The sequence below is a fragment of the Bicyclus anynana genome, chromosome 13 (assembly GCF_947172395.1).
Source record: "Bicyclus anynana chromosome 13, ilBicAnyn1.1, whole genome shotgun sequence".
Classification (NCBI taxonomy): domain Eukaryota; kingdom Metazoa; phylum Arthropoda; class Insecta; order Lepidoptera; family Nymphalidae; genus Bicyclus; species Bicyclus anynana.
In genome coordinates this window covers 14,035,719-14,063,071 of record NC_069095.1, presented here as the reverse complement: position 1 = coordinate 14,063,071, position 27,353 = coordinate 14,035,719, and the positions used below count along the sequence as shown (strand labels likewise).

Here is a 27,353-nt window from a genome sequence, read left to right as displayed (position 1 = left end):
ACTGTGGCAATGTGTTTGTTAGGCTGTGTAAAAATTACGCGTGTGTGTATTGCGAGTCAAATTTATAGTTGTGTGTAGTGTATGGACACAGAATATACTTAATGGTGTTAAATGTTTTCGATGTGTGAGTTTACCTCGTCCCCCTCAAAAAATGACAGACTATTTTGTTGGTGAATTTGGGTGCGAACCACGTCCAGTTATTAATGGTCTAAGTCCCGTTACTTTATGAGTATCTATGGAAATTACGAATCAAAAACATTATCTATGTATCAAAGCATCAATTAATTTCTGCATTTCTTTTTTTTTAAATAGTTAATGAAATTTTAGTAAACGAATCAAAGTTTTGAAGCTACTAACATATTATGTTATAGTAAAATTCGTCTGAGTGTAACATTTCTTTAATGAAGTGTCTATGGTTAATCATAGACAACCCACATCGAAGCAGACGTGAGTGCGCACAGATAACAAATAATTAGAAAGGCGCGAACGCGAACATGAACCGAATGAACTTTTGACAGCGAACATGAATGTCTCCGATAAAAACATAAATAAATGGCCACCGTTGTTATTACGTTTTCCTAATCACACAATTTTATGTTTTTAAGATGGACGACGACTCCACGGGGAGACCAAGGTATACTTAGCTGGCGTCAGAATGGAAAAACTAAGTTTTAATTTCGTAAACTATTCTCGTAAATCAAAACGGCGTCAATGACATAAAGTTTCGCGCCACTAGTCCAGTACTCTACTGTGCGCAAGAGCTAGCTGCTACATGTTTGTGGCGGTGTTGTGCACACAGGCCGCGACCGTGACGCCTCTCAGTGATGTTATCAATGGGAACGGATTGTTTACAGAAATATATCCCGACGAGACTCACAGTGGAGCATGAATTCTCAAAGGCTAGAGGAAATAGTGGCGGAGCTGATGCGGCCCATCAGCGACGTCCGCCGCAGCTTCGACACGGACCTCAGCGCGGTGAGTGCTCAGAGCGGCGCTCGCGGTGCCCGGACAGACCTACAGAGTGCAACGTTACATACTGAGTTGACCAACAAACAAACAAAATCTTGTAAACTGTCCATGAACCTCACTGATACAAAGTCTATTGTCTAAACTGTCTTTAGACATAATATATGAAAGTGTAATCATCATTTTAATTGCCACAGAGATGCCTGGCAAGGTATAGATAGCTTTATATTGATAATTATACTGAGTATAGTGCAGACTGTTCAAAACCATTAATGTGAAGTATACATAATTTACAACAGCAACATAAACTGTTTTTCAACCTTGTGGCCAAAGATTTTATACTATATATATATTGAATATAAATATATGACTTACGCGCCAACAAAATCACTGCTAAAAGTGATCCAAATTTAGTTAGTTAGTCCACTCGGCACACACAATTTTGTGTTTAGTTACTTTATATATTTATGGGTAAATAGTTTTAAACTTCCTGAATACACAACTCAACATTATAGACAATATTTAGGTATGATTTGTTTAAATAACTTTCATTATTTACAGAGCGACTAAATGAAATTAAGACTATTAGCCACTTTTGCTGCCTCAGTTCGAACATGCTAGTGCCATATCTCTAGTATAAAATACCTTTGCTTGTCCCACCAAAAGGCATAATGCATTTGCATTGCAAAAAAACATTAGCATATGTAATGCTAGTGGATATTGCTAGCAATGGTAAAGCCATCAGATCTCCTGGACAGCCAACTCTACACCCTTCACCCTGCAGACTCTTTCCAACTCTATTATGGTGTGTAGTGTTTTGCATGAATCCTAGGTTTTAGTTTTCTATAAGCTTTACTGTAGCCACAATGTGTAACTTTGTCATTTCATTACAATTTCTTTTTCTTTACCAGTTAGCCCTTGACTACATTCTCATCTGATATCAGTGAGTGAGAATGGAAGCGGGCTAACTTGTTAGGAGTTGGATGAAAATCCACACCCTTTCAGATTCTATGCAACATCACACCAGAATGCTAACAATTGTCTTTGCTGGTAGGGTGGTAACTGGCCACAGCCCAAGCCTCAAAAGCCACTCAAGAAGCTACTTGTATGGGAAAGCTCACCACAGTAGGTGCAAGTATGCAGTACATTGATGGGGTGTAATGCTGCTGCAAATAACAGTAACAAGCCAAGCATACATACATAGTGACTGAAATGTAAGATTTGTAGAGAGCTTGGTGTTGGGGTTCACACAGGACACATTGGAGAGTTGGCAGAAGGTTCTAGAGCTTTCTCTGATTGTTTATTTCAATTATATCAAGCAACTTTCATTTACATTTGCATTACTTTACATGAAAATGTTTTTGGTAGAATATAAAATACATACTATTATTGTGTTCATTTCAAGATCTATATTAGAATGGGTATCCAAATCTGCTCTAGTAGGATTATACAGATATATTAGTTGGCAAGCGCAATTCACCATAGGCTGCATCATTGCTTACCATCAGGCATGAAAAAAGCTGGTTTTAAAGGAATTCCTTACCCCTACACATGTTGGTCACAAGTCTCAGGTTCTTCTCCGAGTTTATCTGTCGCCACACAAAGCACCTGACACCAGTATGATGAATCTTTCGAATGATAAAATATTTGTGTCTCTGTCTTAGGCTGTATTTGTCTGTTTCTTGTGAGCTTATTGACCTACCTTATACCTATTTGTATTATTAATTATTATTATTTTATATCACTATGTGATGTGTATACTGGGTGCTTTTACCTTTAATAAAAAACATTATTATTATTATTATTGGTGATTTGATCTGTGGCTGAATACACACTTGAAACTTTTGTACGGTGTAATAGTTGATGAGTAATTTGAAAATATGCTAAAATATAATATTTAAATTTGTAAGTAACATTTTAACTTTTGTGGTATCCAAAAGTCTGGTGACAGGCTCAAACGTTGAGGAGTTCAAGCTTGAAGATTAGATTAATGAAAGTTACCTACAAACTTTATCTTACAACAACATAATTATGATGTAGGGCAACATGTCCAGGTGTAAATATCAAATGACAAAAGGCCTTTAAAAGAATTTTCAAAATCAGTTTAGTAGATCCAGAGATTACCCCTACAATACCACAAACTTTACCTCTTTATAATATTAGCATAATCCAATTCAATATAACATAACAAATTCCAAATTTGTCTAGGAAAGAGAACAACACAAGTGGACAAGGGGAGTGTTAAGCGATGGTCAAGGAATTTTAACCCTTTGTCCATTGTTCACAAGTATAGGGCTCTGCTCGGAGTTTTCTCTACCACACGATGGACCCGTCACCCACAAAGCAAAATCTATGTAATGCTAAGATATTCAGCTCTGTCTCTATATGGCCCTGTAAGTTAGTACAGAGGTTTGAACAGTGAATGAGCAGACAGACATACACAATGTCAACAAGTTACTTAACTAGCGACGTCCCCCAGTTGTTGGAGGAGTACCTGACGGAGGCGGGCCTGCACGCGCTGGACGCGGCGGAAGAGGGCGCGGCGCCCGTCGTGCCCAACTTCGCGGAGCTGGCACTGCTGCTGCAGCAGTCCGCCAGCATCTACAGCCGCAAGGTGGACTGCCTCTACCAGCACGTGCTCAGCGTCAGCGAGTCGCTGCACCACAGCTCACAGTGAGTACTCCTCGGTCTAGTGCCAGCAGTCCGCCAGCATCTGCAGCCGCAAGGTGGACTGCCTCTACCAGCACGTGCTCAGCGTCAGCGAGTCGCTGCACCACAGTTCACAGTGAGTACTCCTCGGTCTAGTGCCAGCAGCCGCTGCAGCAGTCCGCCAGCATCTGCAGCCGCAAGGTGGACTGCCTCTACCAGCACGTGCTCAGCGTCAGCGAGTCGCTGCACCACAGTTCACAGTGAGTACTCCTCGGTCTAGTGCCAGCAGCCGCTGCAGCAGTCCGCCAGCATCTGCAGCCGCAAGGTAGACTGCCTCTACCGGCACGTCCTCAGCGTCAACATGCCAAGGATGTAGAGCTCCACCGTTGCTCTTCAACAATTTTGCTAAGAAGCCTTAATACCAGCCAATATGCATATGATATCATACTTATTGCTTCTACAATCTGTAGCTCAAGTTAGCTCCTGCAAGTCCTCAGCTGTTAGGTAAATGATCAGGGTTATCACAGCAGGGAATGTAATTGTAAGTACATAATATACTGCAAGGGTCATATGCCTTTCTTCTGAGTTGTGCACTCTTAGCAGAGTGGTTGTGGTTGCATCGATGTGAGACACTTCTGCTTCTCCATTTTTGGCGATTGGCTGCATTATGAGAACATGGACTATGGATGATTGTGTCACTGCCTTGGCTAAATTGGTCCAACAGTTTGGATATTTCCCTCTGTATGTTTTTCCATTGATCTGACCTTGCATCACCTCTCAATTGAAATGTTGGTTTGGAACACTGTCCATAGAATATTTAACAAACATGTCTAGGGCATCTATTTTGCTACAGTTCTGTAAATGCAAAGAGCAGGTTCCTGCACTGTAGAGAGAGATTGGGAAGACGAGACTTGAACCGTAGTGGTTTTGGTGATCCTCTTTAAAGCGCATCGGGAACCATATCATTCCTGGTCAGATGAAGCGTTACCTCACTTAATCTTTAGTACTGTGATAAAGAAGAAGAGAAATTAAATAATTTCATTTTTGTTCTTTCCTTGCACATCTATCATCATCATTGTTGGTGTCATACAATAAATTAAAGCTACTATTATGACCTATTTGACCGAAATGACAAATTTCACAACTGTATGCAGCCGTGGGATGAAACCATTCTCCATTGCTCGTACAATATTCGTATTCTTCATGAAGTTCCTTCGCAAGATGATAACAAACGAGTCAGTCGCGCTGACGTGTCGGCGTCAGCGACCGCGTACATGAGCCGACGGTTCGCAGGGAGATCCGCGCGGCGGAGGGCGGCGGCGCGGCGGACGGCGGCGCCACGCCGGCGGGCGCGCGGCGCCGGCGCAAGGCGTCGGCCGCGCTGCAGGGCTTCGGCCCGATCGAGCCGGAGCGCTGCCCGGCGGCGCGGCGGGAGGCGACGCTGCGGCCGCCGCCCACGCTGCCGCGCATGTACGTGGAGCTGGAGCCGCGCGCGCCGAGCGACGCCGACGCGCCGCTGTGCGACTACGCGGGCGAGCCCGTGGGGATGCTGGCCGACTTCCACGCGGCGTGGCGCCTGCGCGACGGCTTCCTCGCGGAGGAGCTGCGCGACGCGCGCCCCGGCGAGCCCGCGCTGCGGCCCGTGCCGCTGCCGGAGCTGTCGGCGGCCATCGCCGCGTGCGCGCCGCCATCGCCGCCGCCCGCCCCGCGCAGCCCGACGCCGGCCCGCTCGCCGCCGCCGCCGACGCCGCCGCCGCCGCCGCCGCCGACACCGCCGCCGTCGCCGCCGACGCCGCCGCTGGCGCCGCCCGTCGCCGCGTCCACGCCGCTGCCGGACGAGCGCAGGCGGGAGCGCAAGCGGCGTCGGGACACCAGCCCGGCGGGACGGCTCGTGCTCGAGCTCAGTGACGGTACGTCGGAACTGTTCCGTGCGGTGGACGGTCGAACAGAATTCGTTTTATAATTATAAAATGATGATTTACAGAAGTACGGAAGATGCAGTGCGAGTTCAGCGTGCCGGCCACGTGGCTGCGGCGCGTGGTGCAGGCGCGGCGCCGCGCCGTGCTGGACCGGCGGCGCGCGCTGCGGGCGCAGGACGACGGCGCAGGTGCGTGCACACACACAGGCAGATTTCTTTTTTCTTTAATTCTAGATGTTTTTTGTTAATTTAGCGAATACGTATTGTGCGTCTCAAATTAATTTTTAACCGACTTCAAAAAAAGGAGGAGGTTTTTAACCGACTTCAAAAAAAGGAGGAGGTTTCTCAATTCGACCGTATATATATATATTTTTTTTTATGTGTGTTCGCGCATAACTTCGTCATTTATAGACCAATTTGGATAATTCTTTTTTGGTTGGAAAGGAGATGTTCCGAGGGTGGTACCATGATAAGGAAACCAGGATCTGATGATGAAATCCTGGAGAAATCGAGAGAAACTATTGAAAATTGTAGGGGCGGCCAGTGCGTTTCCTTAATTTTTCATAAAGTATTTAAATGCACTGCAACTTACTGAAGGTCTGGAGTCGATCTGATGATGGAGCCGAATTACTGACAAGGGAACACATCAACGGTTTACAGAAGTTACCTTGTGTTTAGGCTTGATAAATTTGTATTGATGGGAACTTTCCACCTAGATATGTTGTGACTGTTATTAAGGGTCTGATGATGAAGATGAAGGACTGTTAAGGGAACTCCTTAACGGTTTAATAATAATAATAATAATAATAATAAAATGTTTTATTTAGCTGATTACAACACAAACATACAATATGAAATAAATAAAAAAAAACAATGAAAAAAATTAACACATGATTAAAGTAAGACAAAAGTTTACAAAATAGTGACTGCACACCTTGGGTAGTGGCTCTGCAGAGCTTTGCTCCCTGGCGTGCGGTCTCTTCTTATATCTAGATTACACTTATGTTACAATTATTAAATCTACATTACTTACATTCATGTTAATCTATACAGATAATCATTAAGTTTCATCAGCTAAAAAGGTTACTGCCTCAGCATAATGCTGCAGTGTTTGCAACTGCAGCGCTGATTTTCAGGCGCAACCTTTGGTGGCGTCACGACACGATAGGATAACGGTTGGATACCAATTTGACTAAATTAAATAATATAATACAGTAACTTAAAATATATAACTGGATAGGAAATATAACAAAAATAAATGAAAAGAAAGAAAATCAAAAGGAATAAATTGTAAACAACCAAATCCTAATTTCCATAAAAAACATATACCTACTCTTTAACTTGCAGTAAATGAATTTTTTAGGTACATTTCATTAAAATTTGAAAGCTAAGCATAGCAGTAAGGATAACGAAACAGTCTCATTATTATGACATACATCCCCATTTTTTTATTACAATTTTACAATAGCTACCTTGTGATTGGTCTTGACTAATTTGTATTGATGAGATCTTTCCACCTAGATATGTTGTGACTGTCATTAAGGGTCTGATGATGAAACTAAGGACAGTTAAGGAAACTCCTCAACGGTGGCTTTGGCTGGTCCTTTTATCCAAGTAAATATATCACGCGGCCAATAAACGCGCCAAGTAAATATAATACGCGAACAAAAACGCGCGGCCTTCGGCCGCGCTTTACCATACACCGGCCTTCGGCCGGGGGTTCTTATATAGAGCCTCTGGCCGTGGATTCATCTGGTCATTTTATCCAAGTAAATATAATGCGCAAACAGAAAACGCGCGGCCTACGGCCGCGCTTTACTGTACACCGGCCTTCGGCCGGGGGGTTCATATATATAGAGCCTCTGACCGTGGCTTCAGCTGGTCATTTTATCCAAGTAAATATAATAACAAAAAAAAACGCGCGGCCTACGGCCGCGCTTCATCATACACCGGCCTTCGGCCGGGGGGTTCATGTACAGAGCCTCTGACCGTGGCTTCGGCTAGTCATTTACCCAAGTAAATATAATGCGCATACGAGTATAACTAAAAATGGAAAAAAAAAAATTTAAAAAAAAAAGCAAAAAATAATATTGTATGTGCTACCTTCTGATCAATTTGAAGGCGGTGCCAAGACAGTGATGCATTTACTTAAGCCGTTATAGTCATAAAGATTTAGTATTTTCAGACAGTCCTTTCACGTGGTTCTTTTGAGAACAGCTTTAATTAAAATGCTTATTTTAAGGCTTGGCACCGCCTTCAAATTGATCAGAAGGTAGCACATACAATATTATTTTTTGCTTTTTAGTGTAGTGGATACATTTATGTGATTTTGAAGTCGGTTTTTATTTTATTAAAATTTTTTATCGAGGAATGAGATTTGCTTCTGCTAAGTGCAATAAAAGTTTTCTTCGTTTAATATTTGAACGTAGTTACGAGCTTATACATCACTTTGGTTATTTTGCTAAATTGTTCCAGGTAGACTTTAAACATTTTTAAACGAAAAAATATTCATGAATTAATTTGTTTTAGTCTAACAAATTATTGTAAAATACTGTCAAATTTTTTACGCTGATTTAATCAGTAGATTGTGTTGAATTTTTTTCTATATTGTAAGAACCATTGTAACCCACAATTTAGCAAATTAATTATTCGTAATAATATTATTAATTATGTTTCAGATTTTTTCAGATGCAGGGTGTAAAAAAGGAAGAATAGTCATAATATTATTACAATTTCGCCGAAATTTTGGGTCGGAACGTTTTCGCGTGTATATTCTAACGTGTTAATAACTAGTAATTAGTTATTTTCATATTATTCATAAAGAGTAGCGCTGCTTGACTGAGCCTAATTTTTGAGAAAGAGTCAAAACTTAAGTACTTATTTTTTATCAATAGTGAACAATGCTTTAGTAGGAACAATATTGTTCCTACTAAAGCATGTTTTATTTATAAAATGTAGTTTTGTCGTGAACGATGTCCTTGTTCTGAAACAAAATACTGTAAAATAGTAGTTAACACCAAAATGATCTTAGAACACATTTAATTAATTTTCCTTGAACATTTTTTATTGATTTTCTTTGAGGAATATAACCCCATAGTTATGGAAAATACTCAACAGCAACTTGTATAAGACGTGTGTTCTATGGATAATCGGAATTATTTGAATAACTTTGTGTGAAAACATAAAAAAACATTTCTTTTAGTTAATAAAATACTAGTTATGATATTGAATTCCTGTAAGTGGTCTCGTCAACACCTTGATGTTATAAGAAATACTCCCCAACTACCTGTATATTATAATTACCAACCAAACAATTGCGCTTTTTTTAAATTGGCTTATGTTTTGACTCTTTTCCAAAAATTAGGCTCAGTCAAATAGCGTTACTCGTTATGAATAATATAATATTGACTAATTACTAACACTTTTGAATATATCGAAATCATAATAGGTACAATACGCAGTTACATGAAAATGTCCAACCCAAAACTTAAACGAAATTGTGATAATATTATGATTATTGTTCTTTTTACATCTTGTTTTGGTTCTGATTTAGATAACAGTACTCAATTTATACTTCGTTACGTCTGCTCTCACTTTTGGTTCACAATGTTCCAACTAGGCTTTTAGAGAAAAGTATGAGGTATGACTATTTATAAATATATTTTCGTTTAAATAATGTTTCACGTGTATCTGGAACAATTTAGCAAAATAACCAAAGTGATGCATAAACGCGTAACTTCGTTGAAACTAAACGATGAAATTTATTTTTGCATTCAGTACTATAAGCAAATACTATGAAACAATCTGATCTACTGTACTGATAAGAAAATTCTTTTGCTCGAACCGAAGGAAAACCACGTTTTTTGTATGGGCTTATGTGGAGTATATTTTGTGTCCTCACATTCCTACGGAAACGGGAACTAACTTGCTCCTTGTTGTAGAGTTCCGCGGGTTCGACGCCGCCGCGGAGCAGGGAGGTGAGGCCACGCCTCACAGGCGTGTAGTGTAGTGTAGTGTAGTGTAGTAGCGTGTAGTGTTGTAGAGTTCCGCGGGTTCGACGCCGCCGCGGAGCAGGGAGGTGAGGCCACGCCTCACAGGCGTGTTGTGTAGTGTAGTGTAGTAGCGTGTAGTGTTGTAGAGTTCCGCGGGTTCGACGCCGCCGCGGAGCAGGGAGGTGAGGCCACGCCTCACAGGCGTGTAGTGTAGTGTAGTGTAGTAGCGTGTAGTGTTGTAGAGTTCCGCGGGTTCGACGCCGCCGCGGAGCAGGGAGGTGAGGCCACGCCTCACAGGCGTGTAGTGTAGTGTAGTGTAGTAGCGTGTAGTGTTGTAGAGTTCCGCGGGTTCGACGCCGCCGCGGAGCAGGGAGGTGAGGCCACGCCTCACAGGCGTGTTGTGTAGTGTAGTGTAGTAGCGTGTAGTGTTGTAGAGTTCCGCGGGTTCGACGCCGCCGCGGAGCAGGGAGGTGAGGCCACGCCTCACAGGCGTGTAGTGTAGTGTAGTGTAGTGTAGTAGCGTGTAGTGTTGTAGAGTTCCGCGGGTTCGACGCCGCCGCGGAGCAGGGAGGTGAGGCCACGCCTCACAGGCGTGTAGTGTAGTGTAGTGTAGTAGCGTGTAGTGTTGTAGAGTTCCGCGGGTTCGACGCCGCCGCGGAGCAGGGAGGTGAGGCCACGCCTCACAGGCGTGTAGTGTAGTGTAGTGTAGTAGCGTGTAGTGTTGTAGAGTTCCGCGGGTTCGACGCCGCCGCGGAGCAGGGAGGTGAGGCCACGCCTCACAGGCGTGTAGTGTAGTGTAGTGTAGTGTAGTAGCGTGTAGTGTTGTAGAGTTCCGCGGGTTCGACGCCGCCGCGGAGCAGGGAGGTGAGGCCACGCCTCACAGGCGTGTAGTGTAGTGTAGTGTAGTAGCGTGTAGTGTTGTAGAGTTCCGCGGGTTCGACGCCGCCGCGGAGCAGGGAGGTGAGGCCACGCCTCACAGGCGTGTAGTGTAGTGTAGTGTAGTAGCGTGTAGTGTTGTAGAGTTCCGCGGGTTCGACGCCGCCGCGGAGCAGGGAGGTGAGGCCACGCCTCACAGGCGTGTAGTGTAGTGTAGTGTAGTGTAGTGTAGTGTAGTGTAGTGTAGTAGCGTGTAGTGTAGTAGCGTGCTTTTATTACGATTTCAATCAATTAGTATATTTTTTTAGTATCTTTACATTTTATGATATAACATTATACATATATGTGAATGTGCGAGCATCACTGTGACACGTGACCGCAACTGGCGGCACTCGAGCGGTCCACCTACTGTACACAGTGAGCGAGTGTGGTGGACATTTTTTGAATTAAAAAAATAAAATTTTAAAAGACTACAAAAAAGTAAACCTAGAAATAAAACTTCCTCAGTATTTAAATATTTCTTTGTTGGCATGTTCAATGTAATTCAAACTTGGGTTTATTGATACATTAACTGTTTAATAAAACATATTTATCTATGTTATTTTACATAAAGAGCACATTACACGTCAGAGAGCAGATGTATTTATTTGGTTTTAAATACAATTAATATCGCATTGCTATATCTTAATTAGTTCTATACTTAGTTAATATTCACACTTAAACACACAAGCATTGTTCTGTTACCCTGTGCTAGTGCAGGGTCATCGAGTGTACACATACACATACATCTGAATCTCCCGGATATTTCAAAACTTAACAATCAGAGCAATTTTGCAAACGAATACGCTACTGTGCGTCGCTCCAAGAATTTGTATGACATTTAACTCTTCCTCTGTAGGAGTTTTGGTCAAAATGATCAATTGTTAGTGTTCAGGGTGAGGGGGCAAATATTGTTATTGGTTAGGTGCTGACAATGAATTAAGGGCGGCGTTAGAGTGAGTCGCGTCAGCTCCTAAAGGACGGTAATTCACATCGCGCTGGAGCCAGGAGTTCTAGCAAACCAGTTGCTTAATAATTAGAAAACCGTTGAGGCGACCGGCGCCGGTCGCACACAGAATGTCTTCACTTGGAAATAAATTCCCGCGGTCGTACGAACGCACGCGGGCGCAGTCGGCGGCTGACGGCAGCACAGCTCCTGAGTGCGATTCCCTGCGCGTGTGAACTTCGGATGTTGTATTTCCTAAATGGACTGTAGTCCGTTCGTGTGGCGGCTAGTAACCACCCTACCGACGACGACGTACCGCCAAACGATTTAGCGTTCCGGTACGACGGCGGTAGAACTGTCCCTTGACATCGAGTGCGTGTCGCAGGGTTCCTGGGCTGGAGCAGCTCGGAGAGCGCGGAGGCGAGCACGCTGCTGCGCACGAACTCGGCGCGGCGCCCCGACGACAGCGACGACGACGGCTTCTTCGAGCAGAGCTCGCTCGGCGACTCGGACGCGTCGCGCGCCGACGCCGGCAGCCCCCCGGCGGCCGCGGCGGCGCCCGAGTGGGCGTCGTGGCGCGCGCGCGTGGTGCGGCGCGCGGCGGCGGGCGAGGCGCGCGGGCGCGACGTGCGCGCCGCCGCGGCCGCCGTGCTGCGCGCGTGCGAGCGCCTGCCGCCCGCGCCGCCCTTCCGCGCGCTGCTGGCGGCGGCGGCGCGCGAGCGCGGCGACGTGTCCGAGCTGTTCCTGGCCACGCTGTTCCTGGCCAACGCCGGCAACGTGCGGCTGGAGCCCGCCGCGCCGCGCGCGCTCGGCGCCTTCCGCGTGCGCCTGCGCAGCGCCGACCCGCGCCTCTACTGCGCCGCGCTCGCGCCCGCCGACCGCTAGTGCGGACCGGCGCAGCCGCACCGCAGCCGCACCGCAGCCGCACCGCAGCGTGCGCAAGTGTGCGGTTATTTTACGAAACAAACATTCGACAAAGTCCGTCTAAATATATATTTTGAATATAATGAATAATAATTATAAATGGATTTGACATGTTTATAAATAATGATAATAATTGTATTGTTGTACTTTCAAATGTTTAAAATGTCATACAAATAGTTGTGCCTTCGATACTTCTAATGATTGACGTCCCTCCGGCCGCACGCCGAGCCGCGCACAATGGCTCGGCATGCGGCCGGAGGGACGGCAGCTGCGCAGGTGCGTCGCAGGGGTTTTTGGAACGCGAGTGAGATAGACGAAAGTTTTAAAACCAAGTTATGTATTGTTTCTTACTTTATTTAATCTCATATACCTAATAGTTAAAACAAAAACAATTAAGTATAAGAAAACAATTAATAACAATTTATTTTTAATTTTAAATCAATTTCTACTATCTTATCTTTATAAATAGATATATTTTGCAATAAATAAATAATTTCATTCAATTGAATAATATGCTGATATACTATATTTCAAATAAAATAAATAAATTTTAATAATTCAAACCAGGAAAGCAGGGTGCTCTGTATTATGTAACATGTAGGTATAATCTGTATTATGATAGTAAAAACAATTGACACCTGTCCTGTAAAGATAAATAATACTATAATTTACTTTTTACAAAAATTAAATTGAATAAGTTCACCCGTTTTTAGCGTCGGTCCGTGCAAGAGCATAAAATTTTGTTTACGTGTTTATTTTATTAAAGCAAAATTATTTCTGCCGTAAATTGACACGTCCAAGGTATTCTCCAAAAGGTTTTTTGTCAAATATTTGAATACATTTAAATAATTTATATTTTCTATCTTATTTAACTTTACAACATATTATGCTCCTGAAGGCCGAAGACGCGCGCCGGCATATCTCCTGCTGCTATTGGTCGGCAATATGTCGACATTTGTCTTTTGCTCTTGCACGCTGCACGAGATGTCGTCGCCGCATGCGTTGCGCGGCGTGCGGCGTGCGGCGTGCGGCGTGCGGACCAATCTGTCATGAGTTATGATAATATGAGAGTATATAAAAGTCGTTATGTAACTGACACATTGGTAATATGTAGGTAACTTACAAAACATGGTGTGGAATATTGTTGTACATATAGCATAAGGCCGGGAGCACGCGACGCGCGGCGCCGAGCTGTGTGTCGGCAGCTGGCTCAACGTGGCCAAATAAATGTTTAAGTGTAAAAATATTATAAATATTGTAAAGAGTTACGTTCAGAAAAAACATTGTTTACAAAAATGTTGTAAAATTTGATATTTGATTGAATACCTTACCCATACACTGAAGATTGTATAAAACAAAAACCTTAAGTTGAAAATCATATCATAATTGTTTTATCACAATCAGTGTTTGACGTTTGTCAAATATGTAACCTCAATTGTTTTTCAATGTTACCAAATATTAAATCGACTTTTACATTCGAGTAAATAAGGTCAATTTATTTTTTAATTAATTTTAATAAAAAACAAAGATTATTAAATTTCAGAATCAATTGAAAATCTCATACCGTAGTTAGATTAAAATTCATACATTTTTAGCTTTCTTGCATTATATGTGAGGATGGATCATTATAAATTGTTTATAATTTTTTTATAATTATAAAGATATTATTATTAATTTTTTAATAAAGATTAATTAATTAATTAATAAGATAATATAGAGATACATAAAATACTTTTTTTGAACGCCGCAAATATGACGTTTTAAATCCTTGTAGCTGCGAAAGTAATGATTACTTTACTATTAGCAAACTATTTTTTTTTACTTCACCACCATTGAATTTGAGTAAACAGACAGAACAAATGCTTTGTAACAATTTCATTGCTTGTTTTATTGAGAATATCCAATTGTTTCTTATGATTAAAGATCCTTATACTTTGTAATAATTAAAAAAAATATATGTTGAAAGTTAAATCAAGAATTGTGCGATTGTGCAGTGTACAGTACAGGCGCGGTGCGGCGTCAGGCACGAGAAGCCTCACGCGTCTAAGGACAAAGTACACTAGTGAAACGGGAACATTTTATTACACTGATGAAAGAAATATGTTCATTATACAGTCGTCATTATCATTAAAATTATACAACGCGTTGTTTAGCCAACAACTTGTACGGCAGTGTTGCCAGTTGGATCTTATGAGAAGTTACCCGAAATATTAAAAAAAGTAACCTTTTGACTACTACTACTCTTGCTTTTTGCGTTCCACAGCATGGCTAAATGTACGGTTCTTAAAGCTAGGATCACACTTGTTGCGTTTCATACATAGCTAATACAATTAGGGTTGCCAACATTTTTTCAGAAAAATGTAGTATTTTTGCTGACCATATATTTCTTCAACAGTATGTAGTACGCAGACCCGAAATATAGTACAATAAGTACCTACTATATATTATAGTACGATTGGCAACCCTAAATACAAGGTGATAAAATTAGCCATTTGTGCATGTGTGCACTCAGTGAAGTAGTTGAGTTTGGAACACTTTTTGCGGTGATTGTGTAGGCACGAAACATATCTAATAGTATAAAACATTGGTCTCCACTCTCCACGACCTTGCGGTGCGGCGTCTCCACACGAAGTCTCGACTATTTTGGGAGTCGAAGCTTAATCTGATAAGCAAAAGAAATATGTATATAGGTACTATAGGTAATTAATATTATGGTCCCTTACTAAATAAGTATATTGTATCTATATAATATATTTACAAAGTTAACGAACTTTTCGGTGTTTTATTATGACTGCCTGTCGCAGCTCAGGGCGGACAGTCGTCCTGCCCCCGGCGGTTCATTTTCCTTATCAGTATAATCAGTTTCAGTATTAGTATATTCATCTATGATCAATGTATAGTTGATTTATCTAATACTATATTCATCATGTCGGAAAAATGCGCTTAGAAATGCAAATGAACCGCAAAAGCCGAATTTCGGTTAAGACTAGAAAATCTTGACTTTCTTGATTCTCGACCTATGTGCAAATTCCGTCATCTTGAAATAAAAGTTGAATTCAGTTTTTATTTTACAATTACGCTTAATGCAAATTATTGTACTATAACACAGAATAAAGAATTTCCAGAATGAGTCTTTACAAGCAGCGTGGTGAAACCCATAAAAAATTATATTCGCACAAACCTTTTTCATATTTTTGTATTTCAAAATTTAATACTAACAACAATGAAGAATGTTACCAGGTCGTCGTCATCAACCAATATTCGGCTCATTGCTGAGCTTGAGTCTCCTCTCATAATGAGAGGGGTAAGGCCAATAGTCCACCACGCTGGCCCTTAGCGGATTGGCAAACTTCACACACGCAGAGAATTAAGATAATTGTCTGGTATGCATGTTTCCTCACAATGTTTTCCTTCACCATTTGAGACACGTGATATTTAATATTTTAAAATGCACACAACTGAAAAGTTGGAGGTGCATGTCACGGATCGGATTCGAACCCACACGGCACACCTTCTGGAATCGGTGGCAGAGGTCATATCCACTGGGCTATCACGGCACGGCTAGTTTTATTTAAAAATACCAAATAGTTATGATTTAACATGCATTCAAAGGCTTGGCACCGATCAAAAAATGTGGCAAAAAGGGGGAAAATAATGTTCGGTCGTCGCCTTTCAGAAGACTTTCTTCTTTAAACTTAAAATAAAAACGGGTCGATTTCGATACATTTATTCGCAATTTGATATTTTACATAAACTATTTGTAACACAAAACGTTACCGTGGCATAACAGACGCCAGCGCCATCTAGAATAATTTTATACGAATTCTGTACCTACATTGAAAATATTTTGAACATTTTTGTTGGGGAGCATTATATAATCGATACTAAAGTTAAAAATATATTTTTTTTTTATTTTTTGTCTGTCTGTCCGTGTTTTTCTGTTATTCGGACATCACGCTGAAACAACTGAATGAATTCAATTGAAACTTGGCACGGTTTAAAACCATAATACGGAGAAGGTTATAGGATACTTTTTATTGCGAAATTAAAATAAAAAAGGGGGTGAAATAGGAGTTGAAAGTTTGTATGGACAGTTCTTCACTTTAGAGTTAATAAATAATAAAAAAGTACGAAATATAAATGCATTCAAAAATTTTTAAAATTTAAAGTTTACATTGACTTCCACGCGGACGAAGTAGTACATAAATGCGAAAGGTCATTCTCACGAAATCTCGTAAATCGCTTGACGTACAAAGATGAAATTTAGCAGGGAGGTAGTCTACAGTTACTAGGTATCTGCTAAGAACGGATTTTGCGATAGGGCCGGATAAAAGAGGTCTAGAGGCTCTCGCAAATTTGTATTAAAGTCCTTAATTTATTATGCTACAAAATTGAAAATTGGCAGGGAGGTGGCTTAAAGTTGGTAGACGTCTGTTACATGGATGCAAAAGAAACAGCTAGCTCTGGCACCCGAGAAAACGGAGCCAGTCGTATTTAGCGGAAGCCGAAAACTGCAACTGCTCAATGCAAGGTACAGCAGTGACACCTAAAGACCACATTAAGTATCTGGGAGTGTGGCTTGACAAAAACATAAGCTGCAAGACTCACATTGAGGAGGTAGCTCAGAAGGCGCAAAGATTGACAGAGGCACTCTGCAGGCTGATTAAACGACAAGGGGCAGTCCCCGAGCCCTTTATTTTTTATGCTACAAACTTGAAATTTGGCAGGGAGGAGTTTTATTGTTTGTAGACGTTAGTTACTTACGTAAGGTATAAAGGCTCTCCCAAGTTATTACATAATTTTTGTGCTACGAACTTGTTTGGCAAGCAGATAGTTATCACTTAGTAAACGTTTGTTGTAAATAAATTTTGCGATAGGGCCGGATTAAAGGCTCTCGCAAAGAATAAAATTATTTAATTTTTAAACAAAGGAGATCATTCACGCTCCATACATTTTTTAGCTCTTTTTGAAAGTGCCGGCCAACAAAAAAAATGGCACGACTCGTCAGAACTAGCCATTCGGAGCAATAGCTAATATGGCATAAGTTGTCGGGTGGCTCTGAACCAAATTATAGAGGTTCGACGATTCGTTATTTCCATACATTTTGTCAATTTTTAAAAGTGCCCGCCAAGAAAGCGCATTTGCGCAATACTATTGCATAATTGAAGCAATAGTATTGCGCAAATGTTGTAGGATTAGTCTGAACCAAGTTTTAAAAGGTCCGATGACTCGTCACTTCTATACATTTTATTGACTTTTGTAAGTGCCCACCAACATATTAAATTATACGTATCACTTTATATAGCCATTTGCAGTAATAGTTGCTATGGCAAACGTTGTAGTATAACTCTGAGTTAAGTTATACAGTTTCGATGATTCGTCAAATCCATATATTTTATTGATTTTTTAGGAACCGTTCAACAAAAATAAGATGTATCGTTAGAACTACCCATTTGGAGAAATACTTAGTATAATCCAAATGTTGTTGATTTTGTTTGAATTAACCTTTTATAATAAAAGGACGCACAATCGTGTAAAAAATTTCACTTGAAAACTGGCCAATTTTACTTTGACAGTTTTAGAATTATTGAAAAAAAATTATACCTAAAGGCCTTTAAATATAGTTCAATATTCAATAAAATCCCAAATTCAGAGCAAATTCAACCTTAACTATTTGAGTTTAATGTTGAATTTGCGAATGCGATTACTTATTGTGTGCCAAGAATTGTGATTGGTACTCATTGAGTGAGGACGTTTTTTGGTCGCTGATTGTGCATATGACAGACCGTTGAAAATGCTCTGAGCCAAGTAACACAGGTGTGACTGGATAATACGTATCCTCAGACTAATTTCTATTTGGTCTGAGATTCTACCGATTTTCGCACAATGTCCATAGAGAAGGAAGAATGCTGTGACTGTGAGTTGAGAACAACGATTAAAATAATCATTGGTTGAAAACCGGAAATCGGAATGACAATGACGTTCAAGATTCGACCAACAATTTCAATTTGTCATTGTCAATCTCAATTGTCATCTGTCATTATCTTTGTCTTTGATATCATTTGTTATTTTCATTATTTATACCTACCGGTAATTCGATTAAATAATTAAAACTACTTGTTCATTCTCATTGCTGATTGCTCTCATTCTTTGATTGTCGTTGCGCTGCCATCGAATCAAATCGAAGACGATAAAAGACGCACGGTAGTAGGAGGCGGCGGTAATAGTCGCATCGACACGGACATCGCCAGTCCGTTCGACTGTAATATTCGCTTGTCATTCATTGTAGTACAAAAACAATAATTATACAACGTAATCGACAGTACCGTGCACGCAATCTTTCGCAGGCGCAGAGTCCGGCCGTGACTTGCGAATTGGTCGTGCGAGATGACGAAAATACTCCCTTGGCTCCTGGCGCTAGTCGCCTGCGCCGCCGGCTTCTCGAGGTGAGCACCTGGCGAGTTTAGTGATTTTCTGCGGAGCTGACGAGGTCGCTCGTCGTTGGAGCGACACGCAGTGAAGGAGAGTAACGGAGCCGTTGTCTGTCCGCAGGGTGCCGCTGTTCCGCATGCAGACGGTGCGCAAGCACCTGCACTCGGTGGGCACGGAGCTGCAGATGGTGCGCATCAAGTACGCCGCCGCGCCGGCGCCCGCGCCCGAGCCGCTCTCCAACTACCTCGATGTGAGTCAATACTGCCAGTATATTCTGTCTTCTTTACCTAACTTGTGATAGAAAGTCTGTAATTGTTTCATAATTACTTTCTATCTGTGTATTGGGTTACAAAAACCTAAGCTGAAATTTTGCTGTTGAATTTAGGACACACATGAAATTATAATTTAATTAAGAGTGTTTACTTTTTGAATAATTTCTCTTCTGTCTTGGAATTATAATTTTAGTTGTAGACTAGTGGGATAAAATATACAACGTGTCCCAAAATTCAACGATAAGCGGGCGCCAAAAGATTGACCTGCTCATGAGCACTTAAGGAAAAATAATAAAAAAAATATACCTAAATTTTTTTTTTAGTTACAAAATAAATTTTAAAATTCTTTGAAAATTTACACCTTGTATGATATTTTGAACTACCGCAGCTACAATTTCTTAAATATGCTTAAGATTTTTTTTGTATCGGAACCTAAGTAGTACTACTATTCACCACAACTCTTAAAAACACCACAATGCCCGCAGTTTTTACACAAAAAAATATCAAAATATTTTTTTTCCCTCAAATTTTTAAAGATTTTTACTTTCAGTCTACTTTGACTCATGGTCTTGCAAAAAAAAGTATGAACACCGCTATGGCAAGTTATTTTCAAAGTTGACGCAACTAATCAAGATTTCAAAATAGTATAATACCCTAGGATAACTAGTCGCAAAAAAAAAATATGCGTACCATTTGTAAACAAGAACTAAATTTCTAAAATGTTTTTGCTCCTAGAAATCACTTTTACTTTATGCACAAAATGATGTGAGTCATACGTTGCAATTTCCTAGAATTTTAATGGAACGAACGATAACATTTAAAAATAAGAGAGAGAGAGAGAGAGAAAGATAGCGATAAGTATACGTTAGAGAGGGATAGACAGATGTTCTTTGTTGAATGACAATGATGCAGGTAAAGAAAATCCTGTTCCCAGCAAGTCAGTACGCTCTGCTCCTTTGTTTACTGCGCAACTTTCCGTATTCAATTGACGTGGCTCTCGTACTAACGACTTTTGGCTTTGCATTTTGGACTGGACTTAAGTGATCTGCAAACTGAACTGACCTGGCATTATTTTGGACTGTGCCTGTGTTTTGTGAATTGGACTTTTGGTGTATTTTGGACTGTTTAGCGTTATCATGCCGCAACCATACACGCCGATGGAATACGCTAACATGCATCTCATTTATGGAGAATGTCGGTGCAATGCTAACGCTGCTAGCAGATTGTATCGAGAAAGGTACCCAAACGCTCAAAGATATCCAGATTATCGGGTATTTATGAATGTGCATCAAGCGTTTTCGGAGGGTCGTTTGCCGTCAGCTAGAAGAAACGCTGGAAGACCTAGATCGGAATGCGATGAAGAAGTTCTCAATGAAATAAACATTGATTCAACTACCTCAGTGCGTGCCATAGAAGCAGCTACGGGAATCCCAAAAAGTTCAGCACATCGAATACTAAAACGTCATCGGCTACACCCATATCATTACAGACGTGTACAAACGTTACTATCACGGGACTATCCACTGCGGATCGCATTTTGCCGAGTGATGCTTCAAAAGCATCGGGAAGATCCTCAGTTCTTGGATAAAGTACTATGGTCGGATGAAACAACCTGCAAGAAAGATGGCTATTTAAATCTTCACAACCTACACAGCTGGAGCAATGAGAATCCGCACCTGATGAGAGAAGACAAATCCCAATATCAATTTAAGGTCAACTTATGGACGGGCATTTTAAATGGAAAAGTGATTGGGCCTTTTGAATTACAAGGAAACTTAGATGGGGACAGTTATTTGAACTTTTTACAAAATGATTTGCAAGAATTACTAGAAGACGTCCCCCTAAGCGACCTTCAAAATATGTGGTATCAAAATGATGGTTGCCCAGCTCACTACGCTCGTCCTGTGAGACAATACCTAGACCACGAGTATCCGGGGCGTTGGATCGGGCGACTTGGTCCTATCCTATGGCCACCCCGATCACCCGACCTAAACCCCCTGGATTTCTTTTATTGGGGTTGTCTCAAAGACAGGATCTACGCAAAACCGATTACGACATTGGACGAGCTTCGGCAAAAAATCACTCAGGCTGCGGCACATATCAATGCTAGAAGATATGCGCGAAAAATAAAACGGTCGTTTTTAAGGCGATGTCGTGCCTGTATTAATGCCGGTGGAAAACAATTCGAACATTTACTTTAATGTTGTGTAATTAAAATAACAAACACATTTTTGGAACATAGTAAAATTTATTACTAACAACAAGAACAATTAAGAAATTTGGTTCTTGTTTACAAATGGTACGCATATTTTTTTTTGTGACTAGTTATCCTAGGGTATTATACTATTTTGAAATCTTGATTAGTTGCGTCAACTTTGAAAATAACTTGCCATAGCGGTGTTCATACTTTTTTTTGCAAGACCATGAGTCAAAGTAGACTGAAAGTAAAAATCTTTAAAAATTTGAGGGAAAAAAAATATTTTGATTTTTTTTTGTGTAAAAACTGCGGGCATTGTGGTGTTTTTAAGAGTTGTGGTGAATAGTAGTACTACTTAGGTTCCGATACAAAAAAAATCTTAAGCATATTTAAGAAATTGTAGCTGCGGTAGTTCAAAATATCATACAAGGTGTAAATTTTCAAAGAATTTTAAAATTTATTTTGTAACTAAAAAAAAAATTTAGGTATATTTTTTTTATTATTTTTCCTTAAGTGCTCATGAGCAGGTCAATCTTTTGGCGCCCGCTTATCGTTGAATTTTGGGACACGTTGTATACTATGTTAATCGCTGATAATGTTGCTTTTCATTAGTGAAATCAATCCAGTAGTAGAAAGAATCAAATGTTTCCTCTTTCAATTATTAAAAAAAAATTATCAAATATTGGTTTGGACAACAAGAGAGACGAATATCTTAGCATTCCATGGATTCACCGTGCAGGTGCCGGGTCATAATACAAATTAACTAACTAAAAATTACTGTAGTAACTGTAGGACGTAGATCATTCAGCACTATACTTTGTGCCCAAATGCTCATTCTTGAATATTGAGCAGATTACAGTTAAGCAATGTGTAGTAGGTACATAAGGAATGTTAGAGAATGTTATCAGTGCGCCGCACTGTCGCGCGCTGTTATCTGCGGAGTGGTGCCCCGCAGGCCACAGTTGTTATTGTGTGGCTGCTGATTATAGTAGATATCATTGTTTACTATAAACAAAACAAGCTGTGGGATATCTATCTATACTAATATTATAAAAAGGCGTCTAAATCAAGGGATAGAATTTTGTAGATTGTCAGGTTGTTTATGATTATAATCAATGTATATTTAATCTCTTTATTTATTAAAGAATACATGTTTTATTTTCTACACACATTACACAATATAATACAGTAGGTATAATAATACACAGATGTGTATGATCATGAACAACAAAGATATCCACAGTTCACGGTGGCATCGCCACATGCCAGTGAACTGTGGTAGGGTAGTTGGAACTACAACATATTGAACTGAGCGATGTGGGTAATGCTTGTCCTATGTGTGCAGGCACAGTACTACGGGCCCATCTCCATCGGCAACCCGCCGCAGTCCTTCAAGGTGGTGTTTGATACCGGCTCCTCCAACCTGTGGGTGCCGTCCAAGAAGTGTCACTACACTAACATTGCCTGCCGTTAGTACTTCCTGTTAATGAATAAATGTTAAGCAATGCTGCACAGATCTGACAGACATTTGTGCTAGTCATATTAGGCATGAATTATTTCAATAGTTTAATTAAAGATGTAGCTCCTGCATTCTGTAAAGGTTCAGCATATAAAGATAAAGTTCATATTGAGATGTGTTCAGAGGCAAAAAATTCATGGACGACTGTAAAATAGCAGAATTACACACCTGACTACATTACTATAGTCTGGCAAGTTTGTTGATGACACTCCCATGATATGCGGGCGACGGGGGGAAAGACGTTGCGCAGGTGTGAAAACGTGCGTGCGGGGAAGTGAGATGCATCAGTTGTTTTCATTAATCGCTACACGACCCCGCCCCGCGTGGCCCATCGGGAGTGTTACGAACGAAGTTGGCAATTTATAGTGTGTGCAGACACTGCAGTGTGTGTAACTGCACATGTACAGTGTGTGTGTGTGTGCGCAGTGCTGCACAACAAGTACGACAGCAGCAAGTCGTCGTCGTACCGGCGCAACGACACCGCCTTCGCCATCCACTACGGCTCGGGCAGCCTGTCGGGCTTCCTGTCGGCCGACGACGTGTCGGTGGGCGGGCTCACGGTGCGCGCGCAGACCTTCGCCGAGGCCATGTCGGAGCCCGGCCTGGCCTTCGTGGCCGCCAAGTTCGACGGCATCCTCGGCATGGCCTTCTCCAGGTACATACTCCTATGAATGGAATTCCAATTCAGTTTGCAGTTGGAAAACATTAAAAATTCGGCATCTCACATGTTATCTACTGGTGCTTTCTGGACTCACAGAACACATTGTCGACCAATAGCTCTAACTGGAAAAATCTCTTTCTCTTTTGTTGCGATCGGATGAAGCGATATTGGCGGTTCTGGCACTATTGGTCGGCTAGTCTCTTCCTCTTGACGAGTTACACCATGGTCCAACACCATTACAAATAGTTGGTTTCCAATAATAGACAGCTGTGGGTTGGAACTCATAGCTAAGGTTTATTGACGTTTAAATGATTACAACAACGTAATGGTTAAATGAAACGGAAGTATGAAATTATATTTGAGTCAGTAGCCAGCATGTGTTGTGTACATACGGCAGCGACATCCTCCACTGGAGACAGTTGCCCGAGCGCCCTTCGCCGGACGATGTCAAGCTGTTATATGTAAACATCAGAGCAGACTCCAGTTTTTGTCAATGGAATTCAAATTATTGGCTATTATACATTTACTGCGACCGACTCATTGCCAACACAAACTCATACAATCCTTGCATCACAATAGTAATTACAACAATTATTATAATTACTTATGCAATCACAACAATTATTACTATTGTCTCAAATTAAAGGTATACAGTAATTATTCATAATAACAATTGTTGTTTGCGTGTGTGCAGCATATCGGTGGACGGCGTGATGCCGGTGTTTGACAACATGGTGGCGCAGGGCCTGGTGCAGCAACCCGTCTTCTCCTTCTACCTCAACAGGTGCGTTTGTGCAGCGTATCGGTGGACGGCGTGATGCCGGTGTTTGACGACATGGTGGCGCAGGGCCTGGTGCAGCAACCCGTCTTCTCCTTCTACCTCAACAGGTGCGTTTGTGCAGCGTATCAGTGGACGGCGTGATGCTGGTGTTTGACGACATGGTGGCGCAGGGCCTGGTGCAGCAACCCGTCTTCTCCTTCTACCTCAACAGGTGCGCTTGTGCAGCGTATCGGTGGACGGCGTGATGCCGGTGTTTGACGACATGGTGGCGCAGGGCCTGGTGCAGCAACCCGTCTTCTCCTTCTACCTCAACAGGTGCGTTTGTGCAGCGTATCGGTGGACGGCGTGATGCCGGTGTTTGACGACATGGTGGCGCAGGGCCTGGTGCAGCAACCCGTCTTCTCCTTCTACCTCAACAGGTGCGTTTGTGCAGCGTGCGGTGGACGCAGTAGCAGTAAGACATATAATTACCAAGGACAGGGCGACCACAAACTCATGTTTCTACTAAAGCAGCTGATTTTCAGTATATGCTACTTGGTTATTACTGTGATTACCTTGGCTCTTTGTACTTTGGTTACTTTACGTACTCCAACGCTTTTTAAAATATGACCTACGCATTTGTAAATAAGATGAATTTAGAGAAATTTCTTTTCCATTGTAAAAAATAGCCTTTGCCTGTAAAAGATCTTTTTAGAAACTTGATACCTATAATATAAGGGTGACTACAATGAAGGCTATATTGTAGTTTCTGATGTAGTGGCTATTCTCCTGTACTATTCTATCTTCTTTTGTACCATATTTAGAAGTTGAGAATGTGCTCTTTGTGCATGTATTGGTGTAAGTAGTTTTATATTGTTATACTTGTGGGCGCTCGCAACTTTCTTCGTGTGAAATTCAGTGTTTCATAAATACCGCAAGAACCATGGGTATTCTGCCGATAAAAGTAGCCTAAATGTTGCTCAATAACTTGAATTTTCCAATAGTCTTATTAAAATGGGTTCAGCCGTTCCCGAGATTATCCAGAGATCAGGGATAAACAGAAAGTTGTTATCAAATGACAGACACTTTTAATATAACGTATTCTATTGGTATAGACTTTAACCTGCTACTAAACTGCCAATTTAATATATCATGTATTGATATAGATTTCAACCTGCTATTAAACTGACAATCTTTGATCGTAAGGTGATTATCTGATTTTCCAATATGATAAAATGATCCACAGCGATCAGTTCGGTCTATAGAGAGAGCTCGGTGTGCGCAGGGACCCGGCGGCGGCGCAGGGCGGCGAGATCATCCTGGGCGGCTCGGACCCGGCGCACTACCGCGGCAACTTCACGCGCGTGCCGCTGTCGCGCGCCACCTACTGGCAGTTCGCCATGGACGGCGTGCGCGTGCGGGGCCAGGCCTTCTGCGGCGGCGGCTGCCAGGCCATCGCCGACACCGGCACGTCGCTCATCGGCGGCCCGGCGGCGGAGGTGGCGCGCCTCAACGCCGCGCTGGGCGCCACGCCGCTGGCGTTCGGCCAGTTCGCCGTGGACTGCTCGCTGGTGCCCGCGCTGCCCGCCGTCACCTTCACGGTGGCCGGCGCCGACTTCACGCTGCAGGGCGCCGACTACGTGCTGCGCGTGGCGCAGTTCGGCAAGACCGTGTGCCTGTCGGGCTTCATGGGGCTGGACGTGCCGCCGCCCAACGGCCCGCTGTGGATCCTGGGCGACGTGTTCATCGGCAAGTACTACACCGAGTTCGACGTGGGCGGCCGCAGCATCGGCTTCGCGCCCGCCGCCTAGGCCGGCCTGCGCGCCACGCGGTGAGTGGACATTCGTCTAGAGCGTTTTACACATTTGTGGTACAGTCGACTGACGGTCCTCCACTCTACAGTTCCCAAGCAGGAAGAAACTTTAGTTGACTGTCGAGGTCCAGGTCTGCTGGAGTGGAGTGTCACTGTGATCGCCTCTTCGTTGATTGTAGTGAAGCTAACGCGACACGACAGTATCGAGCCGCTGTTTGTTTCAGATGCGGCTTCGAGCTGACTGGTACTAGATGACGTCATCATGTTATCTGAGCAGCAGCAGCAGCAGCAGCCGCCGCCAACTGACGCTGCTCTGCTTGTCCTACAATAGTGATCGATTACATACCAATAAATAATAATAAAATACTTTTAAACTATGACTGCGTTGTTAAGTTTTATGTATTTCCAGTTACATTACAGCATACTTTAAGTAGATTTTAGATCTTGTGTTTTGTTTTATTTATTTTATAGATCAGCTGTTGTCACTTGCAACTTTGCCCTTGTGAAATTTACGTTTTTATTTTTCTGTAAATAATTGTCTTAAATGACATATTTAGCTTTTGAGAAATCCTAATTTGCCCTTGAATTATTTTGTTCTTTCTAGAAAAATCCATGTTCTCGTGTACCACGGAGACCGTTTGCTGTTTTATGTGTTAATGTAGAGCAATTAAAAAAAAAAATGTTTGCAGAATTCTCTTGAAAATTTGAGCAATGATTACTAGTCTTCATGATATATATCCATTACTATTAATTAAAATAATACTGAGATAATAATAAATAAAAGTAGCAGTTTTAAATGAATTTTGAAATGATTACCTTTTAACTAGAACTCATGACAATATTGTTATACATAACTTAGCGTTTTTTTAAATGTATTTATTTCTAATAAATTTCTTTCAAAGTGAATGGAGATGTTTTAATCAAATCCGCCTTCCATGTGTGCTGCGTGCATTGTCGACACTTCCATTGCGTCGCGTCGCGCTGCCACGTCCGCCGACGTGCTGCAACGCAACGCAGGAGTGGCGCAAACTACACATGCGGCGATCTGTTGCGGCGCCGCAACACAACGCATCCATGAGGTCTCGTGCGCCCTCACTGACTCGCAGGCATACACGAGTCCGCGGTTGTGCTGAGCCAAATAAATAACCATCACAATTTTGATCGAGGAGGAAGTTCGGGAGGTGCCGAGGACCGACTTCAGTGCCAGGCACAAGTGGTTCACATGTACACTCTGTCCCATAAATAATGGATAAACCTTAATGAAAAATAAAAACAATTATAATTATCATTTAAAACATTTTTTTCAAAACATTAATTTACAAAATTGTGTCATAATACATTGGTAATGTAATACTTAATATTTAACAATATTCAGATCTCGAGTCTTAA

At 41.8% G+C, this 27,353-nt stretch overlaps 1 protein-coding gene and 1 pseudogene across 2 annotated transcripts; both read left to right on the top strand.

Moving 5' to 3' along the window:
* Nucleotides 1–537: 537 nt before the first annotated feature.
* LOC112044524 (uncharacterized) lies at nt 538–15,080 on the top strand (annotated as a pseudogene).
* Nucleotides 15,081–18,354: 3,274 nt separating this feature from the next.
* Nucleotides 18,355–26,870, top strand: LOC112044504 (lysosomal aspartic protease). Of its 2 annotated transcripts, none has more exons than XM_052885114.1 (8): nt 18,355–18,400; nt 18,658–18,756; nt 18,863–18,992; nt 22,557–22,680; nt 23,157–23,385; nt 24,086–24,175; nt 25,437–25,982; nt 26,189–26,870. In XM_052885114.1, exons 2-7 carry the CDS (start codon nt 18,698–18,700, stop codon nt 25,960–25,962), a joined length of 1,158 nt encoding a protein of 385 aa, XP_052741074.1. In that variant the 5' UTR covers nt 18,355–18,400; nt 18,658–18,697; the 3' UTR covers nt 25,963–25,982; nt 26,189–26,870. The 2 variants fall into 2 exon arrangements, with proteins under 2 accessions (XP_052741074.1, XP_052741073.1); XM_052885113.1 differs by lacking the exon at nt 18,355–18,400 and adding an exon at nt 18,407–18,572.
* Nucleotides 26,871–27,353: the final 483 nt, after the last annotated feature.